Genomic DNA, 27,023 nt, shown 5'->3' with positions numbered 1-27,023 from the left:
GGTTGCAGAACCAGGATTCTTCTCATTTACCATGTACATCCACATTGGCAAGAACTCATAACCATCTTCAGGTGTACCCCTAGCAACATCGATTGCATGATCTTTAGCTCTCCACGCTTTTGAATAAGAAACTCCAATCCCATTGTCGTGTCTGAATTTTTCTATCAGTTGTTTAGGTTTAAGCGCAAGCTTCTCTCCACGAAAATGATTACTTACCATTTCTCCTAATGTCCTAGCAGTTGCTTGGCGATGATTAACCTTCCTTAGCGAAGAATCATCACTAACATACTTTTTAATAATAAAACTATCTGATGCCTTAACCCTAGTTGCACGTAACCTCCAACTACATTTTTCATCAATGCAAAGAAGAGTATACCGTGTTGAGTCTGATTTCTTAGTCCGGAACTCGAAGTTATTCTCCATTGCAAATAACTGCATCTGCCTTCCCATTTCCTTTTTGTCCTTGAACAACTTTCCACAATACAAAGTATTTGAAGATGCATAAATAGTAGAACCACCTACAGGAGCTGAACCTTCAGATATATTAGAGAAGGATTCCGTTTTAGTTCTAACCCTCTCCGGGATGGTTGAGTCAAATCCCATCTGCAAAAGCAAAAAAATTTTGGATTTGAATTGTTTTACAAGGTATTTTAAAAGGATTTACAAGTTATTTTAAAAAGTGTACTAAAAAGGGTTTTTAAAAGGGTTTTACAAGGTATTTTAAAAAGATTTTTTACTGATTTTCAAAGAATTTGTAAGGGAATTGAAAATACCTCATTCATGACATGACATGCAGGAGCTGAAACAAAAGTTATAGGAGCAGGGTTTGCAGAATACATTTGTACCTGTAATATAATTTTTGCAAATTTACAAGTTATTTTGAATCTTTGTTAACTTATTTACAAGCTATTTTAATGATTTGTTTACTAATTTACAAGGTTTCTTTACTGTTTTACCTCATTCATGACTTGATATGTAGAATAAGGATCTGTATTGCTCTCACTACTAATTGAGATGTTGCTTGTCCCCATCATTGGATTACTGCTTGTTTTCCCCTGTAAAGATAATTAAAACTGTTTACAAATTTGTTAAACCAGTTTACAAAATTGAATGTTGGTAAAATACCTTCTCAACAGTTACACATAGCTGAATACCGCCTCTGAATTCCGCAAGCTTTTTCATAAATGCTTGCACTTGCCTATCATTTCTAATATACATAGGAGGCGTGTCTTTTGTAGAGGGTAATGAATAACTGAGTTTCACTATATTAATACCGACATCAATTCCAAAATCTTCTATAACAACAGCACACAAATCAGTGAAACACGTATCCTCATTGATAAAAGTAAGAGACCCTCCTCTTTCAACATCAAATTTAAAATCCCAACAATTGTTATTTTTCAATTTCCAAACACCAGATATGCAATTCAACTCAATCATTACGACCTGATAAAAAAGATAATGTATTATAATGTTAAACATATGTATCTTTATGATAGTTCACAAGGTATTTATAAAGTTCTTCATGGTTTTACAATATTTTTTAAAGGTTTACAATCTTCACAAAAAACACGGTAAATCAAAATTATTTCACTAATAGTGTACAATAGTTACTGAAGAACATAAATACAGTGAGAAGATGAAGAAGAAATTTTTACAATGGTTTTAGAAAGTTTTTAAAGGTAACACGAATTATAATTTTCAAGCAAGACAAATTCGAGAAAATAGATAAACACAGAATCGAAGCTCTTAATTAATCAATTCAGATTTGAAGACGAATTCGATGAACTTTTGGATCTAAACGGTTCAGATTTCAGAAGCGATTCGAACCTAATTGATGCAGATTGGGATGAGTCACAGATTTTTGATTACAGACTCGATTGATCCTCGTCGATTGAACTCGATTGAACTCGACGGATCTAAGATGAAGATATCGATGGATCTAAGATCTCATCACCTTTTGTTCGTCGGCTGTGAAGGTGACGAGAGCCGCCGAGATTTTTGGTTCGTCGTTCCCCAATTTTGTCTTCGTCAATTTGGTTACTCATTAAGGGTAAAATGGTCAATTTCAGGGAAGCTATTAGGGAGGGGGCATTTTTGAAAAGGAGGATTAAAAAAGGGACATTTTTGTGAGTCCCCCTAAAATAAATGTTTCTAGATTCAACCATTTTTACAAGATATATGTGTGATTACTATTTTTAGTTGATGGTATATCTCACAAGTCACAATATGGAAAAGTGAAAAAAAAAAAACTATAAAACCATGATCTCTCGATCAGTAAATTAAAAACACCATATCTCTCAATAAAAAAAAAAAGTGGAATCCAAGAGATCATCTTCCTCTCCTCTACTAATTTTGATTAGCACCATCATGATCATATTCATCATTTCTGGTTAGTCCTCGTCGTTTTTCAATACAACAAATTGATATTTGACATAGTTTCTTTATCCGAATCTGTTTTAGATTGGCCAAGACTACTCACATGCATATATATCTTCTAACACATAGTATTTATTTAGCCAAGACTACTCACATGCATATATATCTTCTAACACATAGTATTTATTTAGCCAAGACTACTTACATGCATATATAGCTTCTAATGCTTCTCTTTTGGCAGGACCAAAATCAGTCGATGCAGCAGATTGCAAACATCTGGTTGGACCGTACACGGTACACGGACTCATGCTTTACGGATTGCGTGTCTGGAAAATATGGATATAATTACGAATCCGCTTTTTGTAGACGTGACGAGACCGGAACTTGTAAAATATGTTGCTGCGAAATGATCAACGAATAGGTGCATGTGCATGTATTAGTGATGTTAACTTGGGCATGGAACCCCCATTTATTAAATGGGTATGTACAAAAAAAATTAACCCATTTAAACTCATTTACGGAAAAATGTTAAATGGGGTTAAATGGGTTACCACAATTAAACCTATTTATTAAATGGGGGTTCATCCAAATAAATAGGTATCCATTTAAGCCCATTTATGTTTCATTTTATATTGGTTATTTTTATTTAAAATGTTAATATCTTAATAACTAAAATAAAAGAGCAAAATATTAAATATATTTAAAACTAATTTTCTACTGAAATTCAATTTTGATTTAAATATTTAAAACAAAACATAAAACCACGTCTTCTATAATATTTGGCGGTTATGCGATTTTGGCGGAGTCAATTTTGTTTTAAATATTTGAATCAAAATTAAATTCAATCGCATAACCATCGTAGGAGTCAATGACTTCACTCTTTGTTTCCTATAGAACCCAATAAAAGTCAATTCATAACCCTTTAAGTTATTATTGGTACATACACTTGCACAATCTTGCAATGCTTGTCACTCACACACCCGAATAACAAGTTCATCCACGATATGTTATTCCATAAATAACAAGATCAAAGTAACTCCCTACGTTAAGGCTCATTGAGACTTACCTTATGTGTGTAGATATGACCAGGAAACACACAAGCCTAAGAATCAAATCATTCATTCACAAATGCTTTCTATATAAATCCAGCATTTTGTATCTCCCCGTATTTCTTCCATTATTCACTTATGATAGTAACGCAGCTACAACAATCGTTTTTGGATGCTCAATAAATCGAGAAGGTATCTTGAATGTTACCTTCTGTATCAATAAACCGAAAAGGCAGATATGAAATCAACTAGTATTAAGAAATCGACAAGGTTGTATCATCCATCTACCATTTTATATAAAAGCTGTTACTAGCATGAATAAACTATCTGATTAATACACTTAAGAAACATAAGAGACGAGACATAATATAAATAATCATGTTCGTCTCGCTCGTCCTTTTTGCCGAGTACTCCTCCTCATCATTAAATCTCGACTTGTTTTGGTCACATGGACGTAAGTGAAACTTGCTTGGTTGTTGTTGTTGTTTCCTCCTTTTATAAACTCTAAAAGGAGGCTTCTGGATTTGCACTAAACTAGGGAGTATAAAGAAAGCACACATGAGTTATAAGGTAAGTGTTTGGACTGAATCTCCCAGTCCTCAAGAACTGCCATTAGTTCGTTCCCTCAAGAACTTCCATTAATTCGTTCCTTTTCAAGAAGAGCATAAAACTAATGATAAGATGATGAGGACAGCGACGGCAGTTAAACTCAAACTTATAGCCAAGATCCTTTTCAGACTACTCCGAGAGTCACAAGTTTTGGTAGACAAGATAAATCTATATTTGAAGTTTTCCCATTTAGCTTAAAAGTCCAACCAAGAATCTAGTGAGATGAAAGAGCAGAGCCTGTGGATGAAGTGAAGCCAACGTACATAGACTCCAGGAGATATGGCGACAGATCTTTGGTTAGAGAAAGCAGTGGAATCTTTGGCTTAGGGACATTGATAGGATGCAGTGTGACATCAAGCTGTTTCCTTGAGGAATCATATTCAATCCATGCTTGTATCTGTTTTCGATTGACAAGAGTGATGTCTTTGAAAGTACCATCGTCTTCGTAATAACCTGCTGAAGAAGCGTTCTCTGATTTCAAGCCATTGATGTCGATACCAACATGGTTATCATTCATGTCACCAAATGCACTGCTCTTCATTGTATCAAGATCAACTGCTACTATATGATTGGAGAAATCGCCGAAACTGTTTCTTAAAATACTGATAATCAGTATTAAAATTAATATATAAAAGTAGTAATTACAAAATCAATAGGGTTCCTTCTACCTTAACCACTTATACCGGTTTAGATTACAATCAAACCAAGCACTGGCTAGTAATCTCAACCTGATCATTCAAAATCTCACCAACTCTTTCTATATATCTCCAGTGGGCATAATCTTCAATAGCTTGACCAAATCATATGACTTGAAATCTCTTCCAAAGCACAAAGCCAAGTCCAAAGCTAGTTTCCCATCCTATAAAGACAGCAAGAAACCAAATTGATCTGTTATCGAACAAAAAAAAATAGTCTCAGTTTTTCTCTACACATATTTTCGCCATTAACACCTTTGTTCGTCTTGTTTTATCAGCACCATTGGTCAACAAGATCTTTGTAATGTCTCGATTTCGGCTTTGTACAGCAATATGTAAAGGAGTCCATCCTTCCTGTAAAACAAAGAAAGTTTCATCGTATCTTCAAAGAAATGAATCGAAATCTGAAAAATTTTAATGGCTTGAGATATGCTTTTTGTTGCTACTAAGTACTAACATTATCTGCAACATTGACGTCTACGTTGTACTTGATTAGTAGTTTTACAGTCTGCAAGGCTCCAACTTGAACTGCATAGTGAAGCGGAGCAGCACCGTCCTGAACATTTGAACAATCCGATCCGGTTTTGAACGTTTGAGCCTTTTTCAAAAAGGTATATAAATGGAACCGGATAAGTTCTCACCCGATCTTGAAGATGCGGATTTGCTCCTTTCCTCAAAAGATGACTAATCACCGCTTCTTTTTTACCAATGATTGCTTTATGAAGAGCGGTTTGATTGTCCTGTTTTTGTAGATTCAATCAACGATTTAGTAAACAAAACAAACCAGATTTGGGCAGATAACATTACATGTTCTAAAAGCAAACCTTGTCAACATCATCAATGTCTAGCCCATTTGCAATGAGGTTATCCATTAACTGAATCTGCATTGACAGAGCAAGTGTCTGTAGTGGTTTCCAATGCTTCTGCAAATTTCATATTTAAACAATTAAGTATACAAACCAAGTGAATCAAAACCACGACATTCGAAGCAAATGATCGCAGATTGATATGCATATAAGAGATACTGAAGATGAAAATCACATGAAAACTTACTGTTGAGATCATCTTGAGATTTGGTTTCTCATTTTGCTGAAGAATTGCTCTTTCTTCAGGTTCAAGAAGTTGTTCAACCTCTGCAAATGATACACATTCACATACACACAAAGTACAAACTTTTAAAACTATTCCAGTTCTTCATACTAAAGAGTGATTTTTTACACACAATTTGGAGAAAAATGAGTAAATTGAGAGACTTTAAAGAAGAACCTTTTGCAAGCTCTTCCTCGTAGTTGTCTGTTGTAGTGAGTTTCTTGGGTCTCGAGTCATCTTCCCAATCACTCTCGTAATCAAAATCATTCCCAATACCATCTTCTTCTTCATCTTCGTTTTCACTGTCGCTACCATCATCTGGGTCTTCCCAGAATTCATGTTTGGATTGCACGGAAGGTGTTCGACGATTTGTCTCAGTGAAACTTCGAGTTCTGGCCGTGGATTGTCTCTTGACGGAGCTTCCTCGGACACTTGTGGAGAGACAGTAAACGAGTTTCGATTTGCAACTGACAGAATCAGAGATGGGTAATCGTGAAAGTAGCCAAGTTTGTTGAGGGATGGATAAAACCGAAGAGACCATTGCAATTTAAAAGCTGTTCTGGCTTTTCCTTCAATTGGGCATATCTTTGGAAGTGTCCCAAGTCGACACTTCACGCACTTAGAAGACAAACGTCGACCATATTTTATTACTAACGAATTAATTTACAATTAATTTAATTCTTTTACAATTAACGAATTATTTATTTAAATTTAAAATAGTAAAAAGAAATTTTTATTTTTATTCTTGTACTTTTTTTTTCTTTTTTTTTCAAAGAGAGAGATCGCTTATGTTGCTGTCCGGAGCTTTTTCCGGTAATCAGATGCTGTCGCCGTCCTTCGGGCTTTTCTTCCAACATCCATCGATTCTATTACGGTGTTTGGTTGGCTTTTGTCCGATATCGTTTGGTTTTCATAGCTACGATGATCGGTTTGCCGTCGGTTAGTCTTGCCGCTTTGCTTGGCTGTTCATGGCCAAATTAGATGTTATTTCAACAATCCGGTTATCTCCGGATTTGTTCCGTGTGTGTGTCATCGCCTTTCATTGGCGATTGTGAAGATAATCATTCTCTAGTCGCTCCTTATTGTGTTTTATCTTGAAGAAAGTTTGACTGGTGATAGAGAAGATTGGGATTTGCTTGTATCGGTGGAGAATATTTGGTTTGGATTGATGTTGATTCATTTTGAAATCATGGGTTTTAGGATATGTGGTGATCATCAACTTCAGAAGCATGGACAGAACTTGATTTTCCCGGCGGAGTGAGATGAGGAGGTGGATTTCCGGCGATGGCCGGTGGCCCGGTGATACTCCTTCCATCGAGAGCAAGACACGGAAATAAGGTATTTTGTCCACGTGTCCATTGGGCAATAAGAAACGTCTCCCAATTACACACATGCAGTATTTGATTATTGGGCTTCTGTTTTGGCATGGCCCATTACAGATGATTCTAATTTTCGAAGTATTTGATTATTGGGCTTCTGTTTTGGCATGGCCCATTATAGATGATTCTAATTTTCGAAGCTTATCCATCCTAATATATTATCTTCTAATGTATTATATAATAATCCCTCGTCTGCAAAAGATGGTTTTGGGTTTGAGAAGCGGTCCAAGTGGTTAATTTTCTATCAAGCTTTGGGATCTTTGTGATTGAGGTTCTTGCAGAAGGTTCGGGTTAATTGGATTGCACCCATGGTTCTACCGGGTCACGCGTTAAGTGTAAAGGTTCTTGGGATGGGAGTTAAGTGATAGATTCAGTTTTTCTCTTTTTAGTATTTTTATTTTATGTTGGATTTTTCTGCTAGATTTACTCTTTCTATGAGTTCTTTGTTAGTATGTTCCGTTTCTTTCGTGTAACATATACCATTTCCAATACCGTTTCCAATGAAAGCAGCCGAGATTGTGGTTTTAAAACTGAAGCAGAACTTGAAGATTATGAAGATGTTTACTTTTGAGTAGATGAAAAAGGGATTATCAATCTTCATTAGATAATCCATTATTGTAATGCTCATTAGTTTATCGTGTTCTGTAAGTGGAGTTTTCAACTGTTGTAATAGTTTGCAATACTTGTGGTGTTATATATAAGAGCAAAACACTTATGGGAAAAAAAAAAAGATACTTTAGACCATCAGCAACGGTCCGTCTCTCAATTTGGGTTTCTTATTTCCGTGTGAACACAAATTATATTAATAATTTATTGAAAAGTATTTCAACTAGACTAATTGTAAAAGGACATGTGTAAGAAACATTTCTTATAAGAGAAAGTCTCTATCACTCTCTCTTCCATTTTTTTTTTTAATTTTTTCCTTTATTTTAATAGTTAAAGATTCTACTAGATATGACCATTGCTATGCTCTTAGATACTGTTGTTTTTTTTTGTATGAATGTAAAATTATATTCACCAAAAAAGACTGTTTTATAATAAATGCAACGTAGTGAGCAAAAATATTTTGAGCAACATTTAGAGGTTTTAAAAAATTGGACCGGGACTTAGATACTGCTTTTGTTAGAGAGGTGTTCTAAGAATTTAAACAAAAACTTGCAAAAAAAAAAACAAAACCCATTTTAACTATAATAAATTAAAATTTTATTTACAAATTAAAATTCAACTGATCAAAATCCAAATTAAAAATGCCATTGGCTTTTTTTTTTCTTTCACAAAAGTATATTTATTTATTAAACTGATCTTACAAACCGCGTGAACGGGATCTATATATACATTTTTGGAGTACACTTAGTAAATAAATCCTAGAGTTGCTAAGTATTTACAAAGAATGCCATTAGCATTAATTATTTACTTTTTACAAAATTTAAATAAAAGATATTAACCAAACAATATCTTGCCTAATTTGTTTCTTAAAATCTCTACACAATCTTTACATATATCTTCAAAAAACATTTATACAAAAAATTTATATTAACATTTTGCATAACAATAAAAATACTGATTTATAATAATCAAAATATATCTATCATCATTTACTTTATTTAAATTAAAAAAAAACACAAAAACTTGAAATCATATACTTTATATGATAAATTTAAAATATATATTAGTAGTATAAATTTAAAGTCGTTCAAAAAATGGTATACCACGGGTGAGATCCTAAAATTATTGGAATTTATAACAATAAATTTATTTTCTTGGATTTTATAACACTAATAATTTAGCTAAAGGCATAATATAGAAGGGTTTATATGGGATGACGGGTTTGGGTCGATATTAATAAATAACGTTATATCACGGATGAAATCCTAAAATTAACAATCAATATACAATTATACAATCTTAAACACAAAACAAAAGAAATAATATTAACAAAACAAATACAACTTAAAATTTAAAATTTTTAGTTATCAAAAACCCGACCCACGGTATACTGTGGAGTAAAACAATTTTAAAATCCACCATACATCGTTACTTAAAAAAAATATATGTTTTCGTATCTATACTTCAAAAATTGAAACCTAAACAATAGTAATCATACACTAAATAATACATAGATAGATATCTACATTTAAAAATACAAATTAATATGATATATATTTGGTTAATCTTTTAAAAAATAACGTTACATTTTTTAAAAAAAATATAGCCCCGCAGTATACCGCGAGTTAAATTCTAGTAACCTAGTAAACTGGTACCCAAAATCCAAATTAAAAATACCATTTGCTTACATTTCGTTTTTCTTTTTTATTTTTAATTGCATCAAAACCCCAAAACCATATTTAGACTCAGTGTCCTTTTTATTTTGAGAAGTGAACTCAAGACTCTCTATGGATAATAATTAAGTGGTAGATCCAGAAAATACTTTTAACGGGATAATATTTTTTTTCGAACCGTATCATATGAATTATTCTATTATAATATTAAATAACCACTAAGTAAACAGAAAAAATAAAAATAAAATTTTTTTGCAATTAGTTAAAAGGTACACAAATCTCAACAAACACTGTGGTTTTTAAGAGAAAAAGAAACAGAAGACTAAATACAAAACATAGAAAACGTATCAGAGATGTAAAAAGCAAAAATTACTGATCTGAAAGAAATAGTGTTGCATATGAAAGAATAGCTTGCTAAATGAAATAATTTCACTCTTGTTGGACCTTATAATCTAGAGAAATTGTTAAAAATGCCCCTTTTTCAATACCCCTTTTCAAAAATGCTCCCTTTGAGAGTCCATTTTTAAGTTTGCCCTCTTTTAATTTTTAATGACCATTTTACCCTTATTTGAAACAAAATTAAGTCCACAAAATACAAAATATTTTTTGGCGGGAAAAGTGATCCCGCAATTTTCCCGCCAAAACACTTGTAAAAAACCTTTAAAATACCCTGTAAAATTTTCCCGTAAAAATTTTTCCCGCAAAAAAATTTTCCCGCCAAAAAATTTTTTTTGCGGGAAAAGTGATTCCGCAATTTTTTTGGCAAAATTTTTTTGGCGGGAAAATTTTTGGCGGGAAAAATTTACAAGGTATTTTAAAGGTTTTACGAAGTATTTACAAGTGTTTTGTAAGGTTTTACAATGTATTTTAAAAGGTTTTACAAGGTACTTATAAAGTTTTATAAGGAATTTATAACTTGTAAAAAACTTGTAAAACCTTATAAAAAACTTGTAAAATCTTATAACTTGTAAAACCTTATAAAATAGCTTGTAAAATCTTATAATATCTTATAAATACCTTATAAATACGTTGTAAAACCATTTAAAATACATTGTAAAACCTTATAAATACCCTGTAAAAAACCTTTAAAATACCTTGTAAATTTTTCCCGCCAAAAATTTAACGCCAAAAAAATTACGGAATCACTTTTCCCGCAAAAAATAATTTTTGGCGGGAAAAAATTTTACGGGAAAATTTTACAAGGTATTTTAAAGGTTTTACAAGTTTTTACAAGTGTTTTGGCGGGAAAAATTGAGGGATCACTTTTCCCGCCAAAAAATATTTTGTATTTTGTGGACCTAATTTTGTTATATTACCTTATATATTTGTGATATCTTTTATTAAAAGAAGGGTAATTTAGTCATTTTGTACATAAAAAGGGGTATTTTTAAAAATGGACAACCAAAGGGGGCATTTTTGAAAAGGGGTATTGAAAAAAGGGCATTTTTGTAAGTCTCCCTATTTATTTTCATCCAACATATAGAAAGTTGGGTAAAAAAATCGGACGGGATACCTATATTTCTTTTTTAGGATGGAAATTATTTAAATTTTCTCTTCATGTTTTTGATTTAAATAGTGTTTTAATTACTTTAAATGTTATGTAGAATCTGTTGTTATTCAATCAAGATTTTATTAAACTCTATTAAAGTTTGGTGTTATTAGTTTATAATTTGTAAAATGTTTTCTAAAATCTTCATAAATTTGGGGTTATTGGATTCAAAATTTTATAAAATCAATAAAAGTTTTGTGTTATTCAACTAAAATAAAAGAATCTTTGATTGTTAATGAATTAAATTATTATGTTATTAGTTTGTGATTTTATACACTTTTTTCATAAAATAAAGTCAAGAAAAGTATCAGCAAAATAGAAAGATGGTCTGATAAACTTTGCGAGATTATGGAATAACTAATCAACAAAATTATAGAAAACTCACTATCAATCGTTTAGAATCTTTCATTTATTTACTTTCTATAATTTTATTAAAGTCATCAAAACACTATTTAAATAACAAACCAATAGTATCCCCTTAGAAATTTTCTAAACTTTTTTCCAAAACAATCTATTGCAACCAAAGATCGAGAAAATGAGTGAAAAAGCCATCACCTTTTTCAAAAACATTTCTAAAAAATTTTCCCGATATAAAAACTGTTGTACTGTCATGTTCGATGTACCCTCCATGTTTTATGTGCAAAACATTGTACAGCCCATAGCCTCCATTTCATATGAACAAAAAATTGGAATGCCACATTTTGTACTACCTTCTTGTAAAACATAGGTGATTGATTGGGTAACAAGGAAGGTGATATAATCCTTACTGGCAATATATAAAGTCACCAATCAAAACCTTAATTGTCTGAAACACCAATTCTGATTGAACTACATTTGAATATTCATTTTCCTTACTTTATTCAAGATCCTGAAGGACCGATACATAAAACAAGAGATGTTTTATCATGGAGCTTGAATCTTTTCACTAGTTTCCCTATGCTGAGAAGTTGTTGTTCATTGGTTTACCTTCCATGCATTCTACATGCTTTGTAGTACGAGGATGTCTATTAAAGGATTGATCCAAGTTCTTATTTGCAGTACGAGGTTGTCTAGGTTTTGTGGAAATGTACATGTTCCAATCCAAACAATGTGTAACAGTTAATGTGTCTGGACGTATAAGGATAGAGATGAATGGAAAGTGAAGTATTTTGGGACAAGAAGCTATGATGATTTTTAGTTATAACTTGGAGGATGATACGACTATATCTCATCCATTTTGCTTTCTTTTTTTTCTTACTTTTTTTGGGGATATATGATTGTTCTACCAAGTTCAAACAGAGAAGAAAATAAAAGAGATAAAAAAAAATAACCAACGTATTTCTTCCTGCATATTTTTCCAAATACAAAAACAAACAGAAATCAAGAAAAATTAAATTATGGTGTGAGCTTCTCTTTGTCTTTTCAATGACTGTATTTGCTTCTGTCCTTCCAATGGACCAAACTCTCTCTTTCTCTCCTTCTGTGTATGGTTGTGCCTCCTGTTTCAGTTTCTTTCTTCAGCCTTGAGATCATCAGACATAGCAGAAGGTATGCAATGTGTGGTCAGAATATCTAAAGTTGCTTCCTTTGCTCTCTTAGTTTCCAGAGTAACAAGCTGTAAAATCACCAAATAATTTTAGCTTAAAAGTTGTTATAAGTTTGTATAAAAGTAAGGGAAGATGAGAAAATAATATACCTGATCATAATCTAGATTAAACTTCATATATTCATCCTCACATTTCTCCACCATCTCAGCTAAACCTTTCAAGTTTTTCACAGGTTTGCCATTGAAAGCGAGAACCTACACAGTAGTTAAACATTTAGAGTGACAGACGTATCAACAAAGTGACAAGTGATAATGCAATTCCACAAACCTGGGTGTTGACAATCTCCTCGTATCCAATGTTAATGTCAGAAACAAGAACCTGCAAGTGATATTGATGTTGAGGTTTTGGACAACAAACAGGAATAATATTAGTAATTGCGTAAGGAGTTGACAAAAGAAACCAACCTGTGAAACTACAACAAGCTGCTCGTCCACGGATTGAGCCATTGCATGAAGATGTTTCTCCAATAGCTTGACAGGTGCGTCAAATTCATATTCTTTTCCATACTGCAAAACATATTATTGGGAAATGGTTATATAAACTGTGATTGGATGCATGAGAGAGTGAGAAAGTAAAGAGAGATAGAGAGAGTAAACGACCTCAGATCGAAGATATGGAACAGAGACAGTTGTAAAAACAAAGCCAGCAACAATGAAGTACGAAGGAGGTTTTCCACTTATATGTGCAGGGATTAGCCTCTTGTGGATTGCAAGTTTTATGTTGAACTCTAAAATTTCTGTGTTACGTAGAACCTTCACAAGAGCAGAATCTCCAGTGTACTTTTGAGATATAAGATAGCTAAAGCCAATTCGTTCTCCATGCCTAAATGGAACTGAAAAACAAAAAAAAAAACAAGAACAGTAATGTTATAGCCAGGGAATGTCTAGACTTGACCAGAAATAAGCTCAAATAAATATCTAACTGTAAGAATTATTACCAGTTCCATCATTAGCAATATTAACTCCGTCAAAGCTAAGGATAATATCGGAAGGCTTCAAAACCTGTGATTCTGGAGCAGTTGGCTCGATTCTTCTTATCCGCACTCCCTTTTGATGAGATTCCATACCCATGGACTTACGCAAATCAGGATTTTCCATCTTTTGCCACTCAATTCCAAGAACAGGAAAACCTAAAAGAGTACAAGTATGAAAATATAGCACATGTAGAGATAACAAACAACATAATCATCGATGAAACTTACCTGTGTATTTATCATGCTTCTCATAATCTTGAATGAAATGTACAATCACTGGTGTGGGAATGACATAACCAATATTCTCAGCATCTTCGTGTTTCAACGACTGAAACGCAATGCCAACACACTTTCCTTTGTCGTTAAATGCAGGACCACCAGAATTCCCAGAATTAATAGCTGCATCAATCTGAAAAGACAAAAAAAGAAAACACTATTATAAGTGCCCTAAACTTCTGAGTCAGATAAATTGAAGGACCAAAATCTTGTCAAATGTATTGTAGAACCTGCAATCCCAAAAGCTCGGTTGATCCGTGCACATACGACAATATCTCCATCCGCGAAACAACACCGCTTGTGACAGAGATTGTATCACCACCAATTGGATAACCAACAACAGTAACAGCATCTTGCAAAGCTGGTAAATCGCCAAACTCCACAGGAGATACTCCTTCCCAAAACTCATCATCCGTAACAGTCAACAAAGCTGTAAATCCAAGTGTATAACACCATCAGCCCATAGACAAGAACAGTAAAATTCCAAACTTCATACATTTGCCAATCAACTTATAACAGACATAACAAGGAGACAAATACAATCCATAGAAAAAACAATAAATTGTGACTACTTCAACTTCAATTGCAACTCAAACTACACTAAAAATAGTCTTACCATCATTAATAAATCATCAGTTGCTAAACTTCCATTCAATTCTGATTACTTAAACCTTCCATTGCAACTCAAACTACACTGAAAACAGTATAAAACAACAGAAAACAGATGCAGAAATTAGATACAAAATTCATACCAATGTCACATTCAGTTCCAATGGCCAAGACTGTCGCCAAATACTTAGTATCAGAGCCACGCTTCTTGAGTTTAACTTGAGTATGATGCTCAACAGAATGTGCATTAGTCAAAACTCTTCTTCCTCCAATAATAAAACCACTACTACCAGAACTATACTGTCGTTTCCTTTGCCATGGCAACGAGAAATTAGGTTCAGTGTGAACACAAAAGACTTTAACCACAGCATCCATTGAAGGAACAACTTTAACCACAGTTTCCCAACTTGGAGCAGCAGGAATCGATTCAGTAGTTGCTGAAACAATCATCCCATTGCTACAATCACCATTCTTCGAATCAGAATGATGAAGACGAGATCTACTACGCTCTGGTGACGACGTCCTCTGGTTATTAGCTTCTGATTCATTGTTCAATCTACGCTTTTTACCTCTCCCACGACTGCGTCGCGACGGAGATGGGTTTGCTTCAGAAGCTGAAACAGGCTCAGGAGACTGAGGTAACGATGCTTCGTTAACGGAAGCTTCTTCAACTTCGCCGCCGGCGTTTCCCGCCGATGAAGCATCTTGTCTTTTGTGTTTGCGTCCTCTCTTTTGAGAAGTCTTCATCTTTTCCATTAACCCAGAAGGAAAAAGATGATCTTTTCCTCTGGATTGTAACTTCTCAGCGAAATTGAAATTGAAATTTTCCAGAAGACGCGGCTAGGGTTTATAGTCGGAGAGTGAGGTTATCGCACAGGATTGTTAGAAATCGGCGATCATTGTCCCGTCGTGTCTGAATATAAGACAAATGGGCCTGACGTTAGGCCCATTAGTTAGATATAACGAGCTTGGGCTTTTAATTACCGAATTTAACCCATCAAGTTTAGCCTAGTTGGTGAAATTTCATCTCAAAATTCTAAACCGAAATTACACAGATTAGTAAGTAAACACAATTTTCCCATTAATTCGACTAAGAAAATAAAATAATTTTCCCAGAACATTGAATTTCCTATTTATTAATGGAAAATTATTGGTATTTACTATTTAGAGGTAGGCATTTCGGTTAATTTTCAATTTTAGATTCGGTCCGGTTTGATTAATTTGGTTTAAAAAAGCTGTAGCTGAACTCAAACCGAATTTACTAAAGTTCGATTTGAGTTTATTTTTATTTTTTTTGTCGTCTTACTACATCATCAGTAGATTGTTGATAATGCTGATAACCATCATCGCCTAATTATGCTGATAATCAACTGCAGCATATGCGATTACGATGAACAGTTTCCACGAATAACGATTCCACAGCGCAGCTCTCTCCGCAACACTCGGATCGTCAACGGACGGTTCTGCATGTACGACATCTCTACGATGGACATGCTCCCCGAAACACTCAGACCACTACGAACGGCTCTGCATGCCGCACTCTAGACCTCCGATACGATTTACACCATTAATCTGTAAGTTTAGTTTGGTTTTAGCTCAAGAAAAACGAATTAATAAACATAAAACGAGTTTGAAACCGAACCAAACCAAACTATTCGGTTATATCGGTTCGGTTCGGTTAGGTTCGGTTAAAATGAACAAACCAAATCTGACAATTTCATGATATCTCACTTTCCCTTTTGAGTAAATCTCTCCTCAACATATCTCCAAATTTCCCAGATTTTGATCCAAAATCCTTTACTAATTTCCCAGATCTCTGTCTCCGATCTTCGATTCCGACTTGAAACCACAAATGTCAGAAGGCTACGCAATCGAGCTTTACTTCGATCCAGCACTCGAAAACCAAGTTTTGAAAGCATGGAACGTCTTCGCTCGCCGTCAAATCAGTACCAAATTGATCAACACTGAGTCTCGTCCACATATAACACTCTTCTCTACCTCTTTCTTCGATTCAACGAGACTCGAATCCGTCATCAAAAACTTCGTATCGAAGCAAGAACCAATCTCGATCTCGTTCTCCACTATCGGTACCTTCTCTAGCGACAACAACGTACTGTTTCTATCTCCGACACCGTCTCTCTCGCTTCTTCAGTTACAGTCTCAGTTATGTGACACGATGAAGAAAGAATCTGTTGAGATTGGTGAAGATTATCGTGTTGATTCTTGGGTTCCGTTTTGTCCTGTGGCTCTTGATGTTCCTAAGTCACGTATGGCTGAGGCTTTCTCTGTGTTGAGAGATTTGAAGCTTCCGGTGAATGGTTATGGTATGGAGATTGGTCTTGTTGAGTTTTCTCCGGTTCGCGAAGTCTTCTCATTTCCTCTTGGTAACACTTTGGAGTCTTGATCTGTTGTGTTGGTTTTATGTGATTTCTCTATGTAAAGCATCGATCTTTACTGTTGAATTCTATGGAATAGTTGGAGAATTGCTATTTATCAATCTGAACTGGGGAAATTTCTTCACTTTCAAGCTTTTATCGATTATGTATTACCATCTGAATGATGTTATGATTGCTAGAGTTAACTAATAGAAAACATAGAAGCTTTGTGTTGTAGTCATGGTAAGTGAAGAATTTAGCTATTACTCAATGATCTGTTGATTTGTTTCTATTACATCCACTTTGAGCTTATGCTCTTTAATAAATTGCTTAGAGAATCTTTAGAAGTTCACATGTCTTTACTGTTGAAACTTGGAATTTCTAAGGAATAGTTGGAGAATTGCTATTTATCAATCTCACCTTTCCCAGTTCTCTTATTATATTCTCAGCTTTTGTTGATATGTGTTTTGATCTGAATGATGTTATGATTGCTAAAGTTAAGAGTTAGGATACAATTGAAGTTTTGTGTTGTAGTCATAGTTGGTGAGTAAGTTAGCTGTTGCCATTTCTGTCTCAGTTCTCTGTAATTTTTAGTCTCTGGAGTCTGGGACAAGGTCTGTTTAAGGTGGTCTTTTAGATCGCAATGTCTGTTGAAATTTTCCGATACGTCGATTTATTTCTATGTCATCCATTTTGAGATTCTTTGGAAGATTATTTATGTTTCATATCTTCACATGAACACTAAGAATGGTGGAAACTGTTATTACTCTGCTTAAATGTTTTTTGCAGGCTATGATCATGAATACATGAAACAATCAGGTATGTACAGTTTTGTATATGTCCTGTTTATATGTGTCTTCTCTTTCTTACACATATAACTAAAGGTTTCTATGAGAATTGAATTAAAGACATCACCTTATACTTTTTAAAATTTCTTATCCTCAAAATTTACCTGAGTTGTCTAAGTAGTGCCATGAGAAACTCGCTCCAGGCATCGATTGGTCCAGGCAAGCACCAGTGAGTACAGTCATTGAAACCCTTCATCCATTTATTCCCCCAGTAAGAATTCGGGTGCCCATCTGGTCTCATTAGCATAGCCCTAGTCACATCCAAAACCGCAAACTTCTTCTTCTTTAAGCTGTCACTTTTAATCTCTTCAAGCTGTTCTATCTGAGATGTTCTGATTTCCATATCGCTACTTTGCTGGCTGATTTCATCTACCCTAAAGGGGATCGTCCTCCCGCAAGCTCCTCCAGTGTTCCAAGTCCCATTCTCAAAATGGGTAGGCGAAAACGTCCTGAGAAGCGTAACTAAGTTGTCTTTGCAGTTTTGACATCCATTGATGTGCTTAAAAGCAGCTGAGAAAACCAGCTTAAACCCTTCTTTCAAGCTAATCTGTGTCATGTTTGGTAAGTTACAGAAGATGCAACCAATTGTCTCATCTCCTCTATGTATGTATATTGGTCTGAATAACCAATGACCAGCTGAAACAATGGCAATGTCTGTATTTGGCAGATCCTTCGCCCATTGCTCATCGATCTTGTCAATGTCGAGATCATAAATTCCTGTTCCGGTCTTGTTAGCATGAGTCCTCTCGAATCCCGCCACTAGAAACTTAGTCCATGAGGTAGATAGAGTGAAGTCATGCTCTCGAAAGTATCATATCCTGTTTCTCTCATCTGCATCCTTTTAGATATCTTTCGGAGTTTCTTCCTGTGAAACCAAAGCAAAGAAACGAGATTTCTTAAGTCACAAGCTTAAGGAGTTATGTCACAAGATCTTATACAAATAGAGTCTTACAATTGACAAGAGGCAGAGAAGAGACTCCATGTGGTTTCTGGCTACTGAATCACCAATGAAATTCATCTTTTTGCCGCGAACAAGTTCGAGAAAAGCTTTGGGATTGAATCTCGGAAGTTCACATCCTTCGGGTTTCCATCTCCAGAACAAGAAATCTGTGTTTGGTCTCCCATGTTTTAAGCAGTTTTTCGAGTCGGGTATTGTAGGACAGGTAGAGTTTGAGTACAGCGACCCTCTTTCGTCTCGAATCCATTGTCCTTTAGACAAGTCACAGTCCTTAAAATCTAAAACAACGACAACAATTAATAACACAACTATATGCAGTATGTGCCAAAGTTTTAGATACCCTACAAAAGTTTACATCCATCATCAAAGTCATGCTTTAATTTCTAAGTAAAAAAAAGATTTCAACAATTTGGGGTTTGCATTTCAATAATAAAAACATTTAAACTTACTTAGTTGAGGTTCGACGTAGAGAACATTGTAATTGTTAATGGGGTTGAAAGAATTATGAGGAAATAAGAAGAAAGTGATGGAGAATAGAGTTATACAAAGCAAGAGATATAGTGCCAATGTCCTCCTCCTTCTGGTCGTCACTTTCTTTGATTTTTTCCCGCAAGTTTGATGATAAATCCATCGTTGCATGTCGACAAGTATCCAAAACATTACCACCATATATGTGAAGTGTGTGTGAACACCTATTTATATTTTATTTTGAGTTATCAAGTAGAAAAGATAGAACAGAAGAAAAAAATCTAGAGATATAAAAATTAATTTGGAAGGAAAATAGCTATGAAGTAATTGTCTATGTAATATTTTGGAAAAAGGTGCATGTTTTAATGCTTAATTAGTATTTAAATATTTGTTCTTTTTTTTGGTAGGGATTTAAATATTTGTTCTTGTATGAGGTATAAAACTAACTATTACTTTAAAATATAACCAAAAAATGAATACACTTAATGAAAATGGCAAGCAATATGTAATATTGGTTATAGATAATCTATTAGATTCTGAAATGTGTCTAAGTAATCTAGATTTTGATATTTACTAATTTCCATTTATAGTAAATAAGAACTAGATCATCACCCGTACTACAGTACGGGTTGAATTTCATTTATTACAAAATTTATAAACTTTATGTTTTAGAATAAATTTGTGATATATTATAATAGTAAGTGAAAAAAATAATATTTTTTGTCAGTCCCTATATATAATATTAGAATAAATATATATATATATATATATATATATATATATATATTTTTGGACAATATTTTCCTTTTTCTATAGTATTCAATTATGGATTTTTTTTTTTAAGATATGAAAACGGAAAATAAAATTAGTTTTTAAAAAAATTAATATTGTTTGAACAATGAGTTAATTTATGTTAACAACCACAAAATGAGAGTGCATATAATTTAGTTAGATCAAAAATCAAAATAACATAAATGAATCGCATCTAAAACGTAGATTATTTTGAATTACTTAAAAAAATTAGCTATTATTTTGAATTAATTTAAGAAATTATTTTTTCAAATTCTGATTCATTGGTTGTTGAAATAGAGATTTGTTTGAGCTAATTACGGAATTTACCAATTATTCACATAATCAAATATGTTATAAACATATATTTGATATATAATAATACCAAATTCAATCCGTGTGTGGAGTCTATATTTTTATTTTACAATTTTTATGAAAATATTGCGGCACAATCTATTATTTATTATTTTCAAAATTGCTTGCAGAATCAAATTTTCAAATATTTAGAAGTGTCAAACCTTATTTAACTCATCTCATAATAAAATCTTAAAATGCCGTCTGTTATAAGGATCATAACTTTGTACCATATAATACATTACATTTAACCCGCCGCTTACTATAAATATTTTAAACATATTTTTTTAGAAAATCAAATTATTGTATTTAAATTTTTTTTTTCTTTTTAATCTATTAAATATTTATGATATTCTTTAATATATTAAATTAAATTTTTTTAAAATGTTCCAAATTAAAATCTTTAAAATTTTTTATTGTAGTATGTAAAATTATGAATTTAAAAAAAAAAATGATATGAAATTAAATATAACTATTTAAATAGTTATAAGGATCATAACTCATTTCATCATATAATATATTATATTCAACCCGCCGGCTATTATAAATATTTGTTTCAAAAAATCAAATTAGAGTATTTATATTTCATAAATTTTTGATCTATTAAGTATTGATGATATTGAAAAAAGAGGAATAAATTACTCAAATATGAATTTTTGACCCGTTAAATTTGTTCTTTTATACATTGAATAATTTATATTCGTTTTTAAAAATTCAAATCTTGGTATATGCGGAAAAAATATACTTTTCTTTTTATTATATAGATGATATAATGATTTATTTATTTATAGAAATAGAATCATACAAAGATGAAATTTGAAGTATAATGATTAATAACAAATTAATATGGTAATTTAGATATCAAATCTTATATGTTTATTTTGATTGGTCATTCTTTTTAAAGAAATTAATAATAAATTTTCGTTTTATAATTAAATTATATTAATTAAATTGTATAAAATAGTATTTGACTTGTTTATCCTTAATAAGTTGAATTAATTTATTCTATAAAATTTTATTTCTAATGACATTCTTAAGTAATTTTTTACGAAAGAGAAGGTTAGTTAAATGTATCTTATAAAATGTACTCCCCAAATAATAGTATTATTGATATATTTTTTTAAATGTTAAATTCTCGTTCTTCTTTTTAAATTGTTGTGTGATAGGTTCTACTTTCTAGGACTCGTTTGTCCAGGAAAAAAAAACGATTTTATTCAATATAAAGTATCTAGGAGACACATATGTAAACAACATTTCTCAAAAATGGCTCTTTTGAACTCTAATTTAAGCTGTTGACAAAAAAAAAAAAAAAATTATCTAGAAGACTACAGTTGGATAATTAAAGACACCAAAAATTATTAATTGGTCCATTGTCTTTGTCTTGGTCAATATTTACATGCTGAAAGACTCAAAATTTCCAAGTCAAGCGATGTGACATAACTCTTTATCTTTATTATATATAATTGTTAGAATTAGACTACAAAATTGACCAAATCATACATACCAATTTCTTCTTCATATCTTCATATGATGAGATCGCATTTGGCCGTTTTCTTGATCACTTCTTTCTTCTGTTGCGTCTTTGTGACCAGCGACTCAGTTTACACTCTACCATTTCCTTTCCCTCGCGACCAAGTTGAGATTCTCTTGGATTTGAAGAATGAGTTTCCATCCTTCAACTGCGACCTCACTTGGAAACTCGATTACTTTGGTCGAATGGACACTAGAGCAAATATAAGCTCCTGGACCAAAGACTCTAACTCCTTTAGTGGGGTTTCCTTTGATAGCGAGACCGGTGTGGTGAAGGAGCTGTCCCTTGGTCGTCAATGTCTCACTAGTCTCATGGCTAATAGTAGCCTCTTCAGATTCCAACACCTCAGGTACCTCGATCTCTCTGAAAATCATTTTGACTCGTCCCCTATCCCCTCTGGATTTGGCAGACTCACCTACTTGGAATCCTTGGATCTTAGCAAAAATGGGTTTATCGGAGAAGTTCCATCCTCAATAAGTAACCTAAGCCGGTTAACTAATTTAGACCTTTCATATAACAAGCTCACCGGTCGTATTCCCAGTCTACATAATTTAACCCTTCTTGAAAATATAGACCTATCATATAATAAGTTTTCTGGACCCATTCCTGCTTACCTCTTCACCATGCCTTTCCTAGTTTCTCTTAACCTACGCCAAAACCATCTTAGTGACCCTCTTGAAAATATAAATCCTTCTGCAACCTCTAAGCTTTTAATTTTAGACATGGCCTATAACCTTATGAGTCATCGAATCCTAGAACCTATCTCAAAATTAGCCAACCTCATGCGTATTGACTTATCTTTTCAAAAGACACCCTACACATTCAACTTCGATTTCTTGCTCTTCAAGTCTCTAGAGCGTTTGGATCTTTCCGGAAATAGTGTGTCAGTGGTTGGTACCGGTTCGGAAAATTTGACACATCTAGAGTTGTCGAGCTGTAACATTACCGAGTTCCCGATGTTTATTAAGGACTTACAAAGATTATGGTGGTTAGACATTTCCAATAATAGAATTAAAGGAAAAGTGCCTGAGTTGTTATGGAATCTGCCTTCTATGCTCCATGTAAATCTCTCACACAACTCCATCGATTCCTTAGAAGGTACGCCAAAAGTAATCCTTAATTCGTCGATTTCGGAGTTAGATTTGAGTTCAAATGCCTTTAAAGGATCTTTTCCTATTATTCCACCTTATGTCCACATCATGGCTGCATCAAATAATTATTTCACTGGAGGCATACCACTTATATTCTGCAAAAGATTTCGACTGAGTCTCCTTGATCTATCAAACAACAACTTCAGTGGGTCAATTCCCAGATGTTTGACAAATGTATCACTAGGACTAGAAGCGTTGAAACTCAGTAACAACAACCTTACTGGGAGACTTCCGGACATAGAAGATCGCTTAGTACTACTTGACGTTGGCCACAACCAAATAAGTGGGAAGCTTCCAAGGTCTCTAGTAAATTGCACAAGCCTAAAGTTTCTAAATGTGGAAGGAAACCACATCAACGACACTTTCCCTTTCTGGCTGAAGGCTTTGACACGTCTTGAAATCATTGTTCTGAGATCAAACAGATTTCATGGTCCCATTTCTTCTCCTGAGATCTCTCTTTCATTTACCGCACTGCGGATAATTGATATATCCCGTAACAGCTTCAACGGGAGCCTGCCACAAAGTTACTTTGCGAATTGGAGTGCACCTTTGGTTAATATCCCACAAGGCTATCGTTGGCCAGAGTACACAGGAGATGAACACTCTAAATATGAGACCCCGCTTTGGTCTTATCCTTCCATTCATTTGAGAATCAAAGGACGAAGCATAGAGTTGGGAAAGATCCCAGACACATACACATCAATAGATTTCTCAGGAAATAGCTTTGAAGGACAGATTCCAGAATCAATAGGTTTCTTGAAATCGTTGATTGTTCTGGACTTATCTAACAACTCTTTCACTGGTCGTATTCCATCGTCTTTGGCCAAGCTTAAACAACTCGAGTCATTGGATCTATCTCAAAACCGAATCTCTGGAAATATACCTCAAGAGCTAAGAGACCTCACGTTTTTGGGATATGTTAACATGTCACATAACAGACTCACCGGCCAAATACCACAGAGTACACAGATTGGAGGGCAACCTAAATCCTCCTTTGAAGGGAATATCAATCTTTGTGGTCTTCCTCTTCAAGAGAGTTGTTTTAGGGGAAATGGAGCACCATCAACACCACAGACACAAGAGCAAGAACTACCAAAGCAAGAACACGCGTTGAACTGGAAAGCAGCTGCAATAGGCTATGGACCCGGAGTGTTGTTTGGACTGGCGATCGGACAAGCCCTTGCTCGATACAAACCGGTCTTGTTCTATAAGTTGTTTCGCCTTTGAGATGTATTGTTTCTTCTTCTTCTTCGTTTTGGTGTTGAATCATATGTAAAATAATCAGTTTCCTACTCTTTGCTTTTCGGGCTTTAACGATAAACTAACAACACAACTTTGATTTTCTTGTTAATCTGTTTCGTATTAGACATACTATGTACACTTCAAAATGTTACTCACATGCTTGTTTAGTAAACTAAACTACACAGTACACACTTTGAACTACTCTTTATATCTCAAGACTAAAGTAGATCTGTTATTTTGTAAAGTACTTAGCTTGTTATATTATTAGCTTGAGCACGTCTTTTTAAGAAATTAATGAACTATTATAGATTTTTTTAGATTAGTTAATTATTATAGATTATAGGGAGACTCACAAAAATGCCCCTTTTTCAATACCCCTTTTCAAAAATGCCCCTTTTGGATGTCCATTTTTAAAAATACCCCTTTTATGTACAAAATGACTAAATTACCCTTCTTTTAATAAAAGATATCATAAATATATAAGGAAATATAACAAAATTAGGTCCACAAAATACAAAATATTTTTTGGCGGGAAAAGTGATCCCCCAATTTTTCCCGCCAAAACACTTGTAAAAATTTGTAAAACCTTTAAAATACCTTGTAAAATTTTCCCGTAAAATTTTTTCCCGCCAAAAATTTTTTTTTGCGGGATAAGTGATTCCGCAAATTTTTGGCGGGAAAATTTTTGGCGGGAAAAATTTACAAGGTATTTTAAAGGGTTTTTACAGGGTATTTATAAGGTTTTACAATGTATTTTAAAAGGTTTTACAACGTATTTATAAAGTATTTATAAGATATTATAAGATTTTACAAGCTATTTTATAAGGTTTTACAAGTTATAAGGTTTTACAAGTTTTTTATAAGGTTTTACAAGTTATAAATACCTTATAAAACCTTATAAGTACCTTGTAAAACCTTTTAAAATACATTGTAAAACCTTACAAAACACTTGTAAATACTCCGTAAAACCTTTAAAATACCTTGTAAATTTTTCCCGCCAAAAAAATTTCGGAAAAAAAATTGCGGAATCACTTTTCCCGCAAAAAAAATTTTTTGGCGGGAAAATTTTTTGGCGGGAAAAATTTTTACGGGAAAATTTTACAAGGTATTTTAAAGGTTTTTACAAGTGTTTTGGCGGGAAAATTGCGGGATCACTTTTCCCGCCAAAAAATATTTTGTATTTTGTGGACCTAATTTTGTTTCAAATAAGGGTAAAATGGTCATTAAAAATTAAAAGAGGGCAAACTTAAAAATGGACTCTCAAAAGGGGCATTTTTGAAAAGGGGTATTGAAAAAGGGGCATTTTTAACAATTTCTCAAATAAATATTATAAAATGGATAGTTGTTTAAAAAGAGAACGATTTTAAGATGGAAAATTTCTAACTAACGCGGAACAAAACAAATATTTTTAAAAATATTTAAAACACATAACATTTAAAACAAATAGCACACTCAACTAAATATCTATAAAAAAAATAAAAATAAAGGTTTTTTGTGACATTTTTTCCTCATTTTTCTCTCTCTCTCTTACTAAACTTTTCTCTACTGACCCATTCATTCATTGTCTTTAATCCACTAGAACACCAGATTAGGGTTTATACCATATAACGCTAACACGATCTCACGATTGATGAAGATATGGCTAGATGAGTAAGACGGGTTCAGAAAGTTGTTAATAGCTTTGTTGACAACCATATAACTACTCCAGTTGTTGTGGCGTTACGCAACAAGCTCCCTGCATTGTTTGATTCATATCTGTTGTTCGGAGGAGTTGTGATAGCTGGAGGAATGTCAAGTATTTTTGAAAGTGTTGTAGAAGGGAGTGACTGTCGGAATTGTATCAGTGAAGGTCCATACTATTCAATGAGTTTCACTGCGGGAGGCCTCCTCGTGCATTTTTCATCTATTCCGAAATTATCTTTAATTAAAATGGGTCAACCACAATCGCTCTTAGTGGCACCACTAATAGTGGAAGTGGGCCCATAATTTCACCTCTCTTCACATGAGATTTTTTTTTTTTTTTTTAGAGAGAGAAAGAGATAATAATAGATCCATTTTTATTGATCAATACTCCATAATTCAAAAGATTTGGTAAAATGAGTACAAGTCCACTAATCAACACTTGTATTTTAGTTTGAACTTGCCATTGATGATCATTTTGGGATAGACCTAATGGTTCGCTCTGCTGGTGATCCAAACTCTCCTTTTCAAAGTCTAGGCAAATTCATGCGGGATTCGACGACAGTAAGTGTCCATGCTTCTATGAGTGCATCAGAATCTGTTTCAAGGAGTGGTCAAGCACACTCTATGGGTAAGGAAGAAAACAAGACACGAAAGCCCATTAACATTATTGATCTTGATGATTCTGATACTGTTGAGGATAATAATGAGAAAATGGACTCCTCTTTGTATTTTTCTATCGTTCTCTGTAAACGATTATCTAGAAACAATGAAGTAAAAGCATCTTCTTCTACATCTCTTCTTCTTCTTCTTTCTCCAATTCTCTTCTCATCTAACTCTAATAACATTAATTACAAAATTAATTGGAATCATAATAAATTTTATGTGACTTTTATGAGAAAGGACTTGTAATTGAAGTTTCTATTTGACTTGATGCTTATATTTTATTTTTGAAAATATTGATTTAGTGGGGTTATTAATTGTTAATTTTCTTTTTGTACAAAACTTGTTGATTTATTAATTGTTTCACATATACTATTGAAAGAGATTCTTGTCTACGGAATCATACATATAGAAGTAGGGTTTCAATCTCTTGTGATTGGTCCACTTGTCATTTTTATTTTAAAAATAATTCAAAATTTTAAACCATTAAAT

At 33.3% G+C, this 27,023-nt stretch overlaps 6 protein-coding genes across 7 annotated transcripts; 3 read left to right on the top strand and 3 right to left on the bottom strand.

Moving 5' to 3' along the window:
• The first annotated feature begins 1,837 nt into the window (after nt 1-1,837).
• Nucleotides 1,838-2,811, top strand: LOC9304744 (defensin-like protein 313). The gene is given in 4 exon segments (XM_021018510.1): nt 1,838-1,979; nt 2,318-2,392; nt 2,621-2,673; nt 2,675-2,811. Coding segments are annotated over 4 exon segments (396 nt in total). The 3' UTR covers nt 2,801-2,811.
• Nucleotides 2,812-4,625: 1,814 nt separating this feature from the next.
• On the bottom strand, nt 4,626-6,441 carry LOC110226911 (ankyrin repeat domain-containing protein EMB506, chloroplastic). Its single transcript, XM_021019838.1, has 7 exons — nt 5,999-6,441; nt 5,786-5,865; nt 5,557-5,655; nt 5,374-5,472; nt 5,190-5,288; nt 4,988-5,086; nt 4,626-4,896 (listed from the first exon to the last, which is right to left on the bottom strand). The coding sequence occupies exons 1-7, from the start codon at nt 6,360-6,362 to the stop codon at nt 4,795-4,797; spliced, it is 942 nt and encodes a 313-aa protein (XP_020875497.1). The 5' UTR covers nt 6,363-6,441; the 3' UTR covers nt 4,626-4,794.
• Nucleotides 6,442-12,233: 5,792 nt separating this feature from the next.
• Nucleotides 12,234-15,462, bottom strand: LOC9306792 (protease Do-like 9). Its single transcript, XM_002868624.2, has 9 exons — nt 14,616-15,462; nt 14,094-14,293; nt 13,816-13,996; nt 13,552-13,743; nt 13,214-13,446; nt 13,019-13,120; nt 12,882-12,932; nt 12,704-12,808; nt 12,234-12,622 (listed from the first exon to the last, which is right to left on the bottom strand). Exons 1-9 carry the CDS (start codon nt 15,226-15,228, stop codon nt 12,512-12,514), a joined length of 1,788 nt encoding a protein of 595 aa, XP_002868670.2. The 5' UTR covers nt 15,229-15,462; the 3' UTR covers nt 12,234-12,511.
• A 749-nt stretch (nt 15,463-16,211) lies between these two features.
• Nucleotides 16,212-16,992, top strand: LOC9304742. Its single transcript, XM_002870675.2, has one exon. It carries the CDS (start codon nt 16,325-16,327, stop codon nt 16,874-16,876), a length of 552 nt encoding a protein of 183 aa, XP_002870721.1. The 5' UTR covers nt 16,212-16,324; the 3' UTR covers nt 16,877-16,992.
• A 113-nt stretch (nt 16,993-17,105) lies between these two features.
• LOC9306791 (protein ALTERED XYLOGLUCAN 4-like) lies at nt 17,106-19,061 on the bottom strand. The gene has a single exon (XM_021019809.1). The coding sequence runs from the start codon at nt 18,249-18,251 to the stop codon at nt 17,796-17,798; it is 456 nt and encodes a 151-aa protein (XP_020875468.1). The 5' UTR covers nt 18,252-19,061; the 3' UTR covers nt 17,106-17,795.
• Nucleotides 19,062-21,729: 2,668 nt separating this feature from the next.
• Nucleotides 21,730-24,343, top strand: LOC9306790 (receptor-like protein 12). Of its 2 annotated transcripts, XM_021019792.1 has the most exons (2): nt 21,730-22,893; nt 23,191-24,343. In XM_021019792.1, exons 1-2 carry the CDS (start codon nt 21,792-21,794, stop codon nt 24,171-24,173), a joined length of 2,085 nt encoding a protein of 694 aa, XP_020875451.1. In that variant the 5' UTR covers nt 21,730-21,791; the 3' UTR covers nt 24,174-24,343. The 2 variants fall into 2 exon arrangements, with proteins under 2 accessions (XP_020875451.1, XP_002870720.1); XM_002870674.2 differs by having other exon boundaries at nt 21,730-24,343.
• The last annotated feature ends 2,680 nt before the right edge of the window (nt 24,344-27,023 follow it).

The sequence above is a fragment of the Arabidopsis lyrata genome (genome assembly GCF_000004255.2).
Source record: "Arabidopsis lyrata subsp. lyrata unplaced genomic scaffold ARALYscaffold_7, whole genome shotgun sequence".
Classification (NCBI taxonomy): Eukaryota; Viridiplantae; Streptophyta; class Magnoliopsida; order Brassicales; family Brassicaceae; genus Arabidopsis; species Arabidopsis lyrata.
The sequence above is the reverse complement of the archived record's forward strand: the minus strand, read 5'-3'. Positions and strand labels throughout refer to the sequence as shown.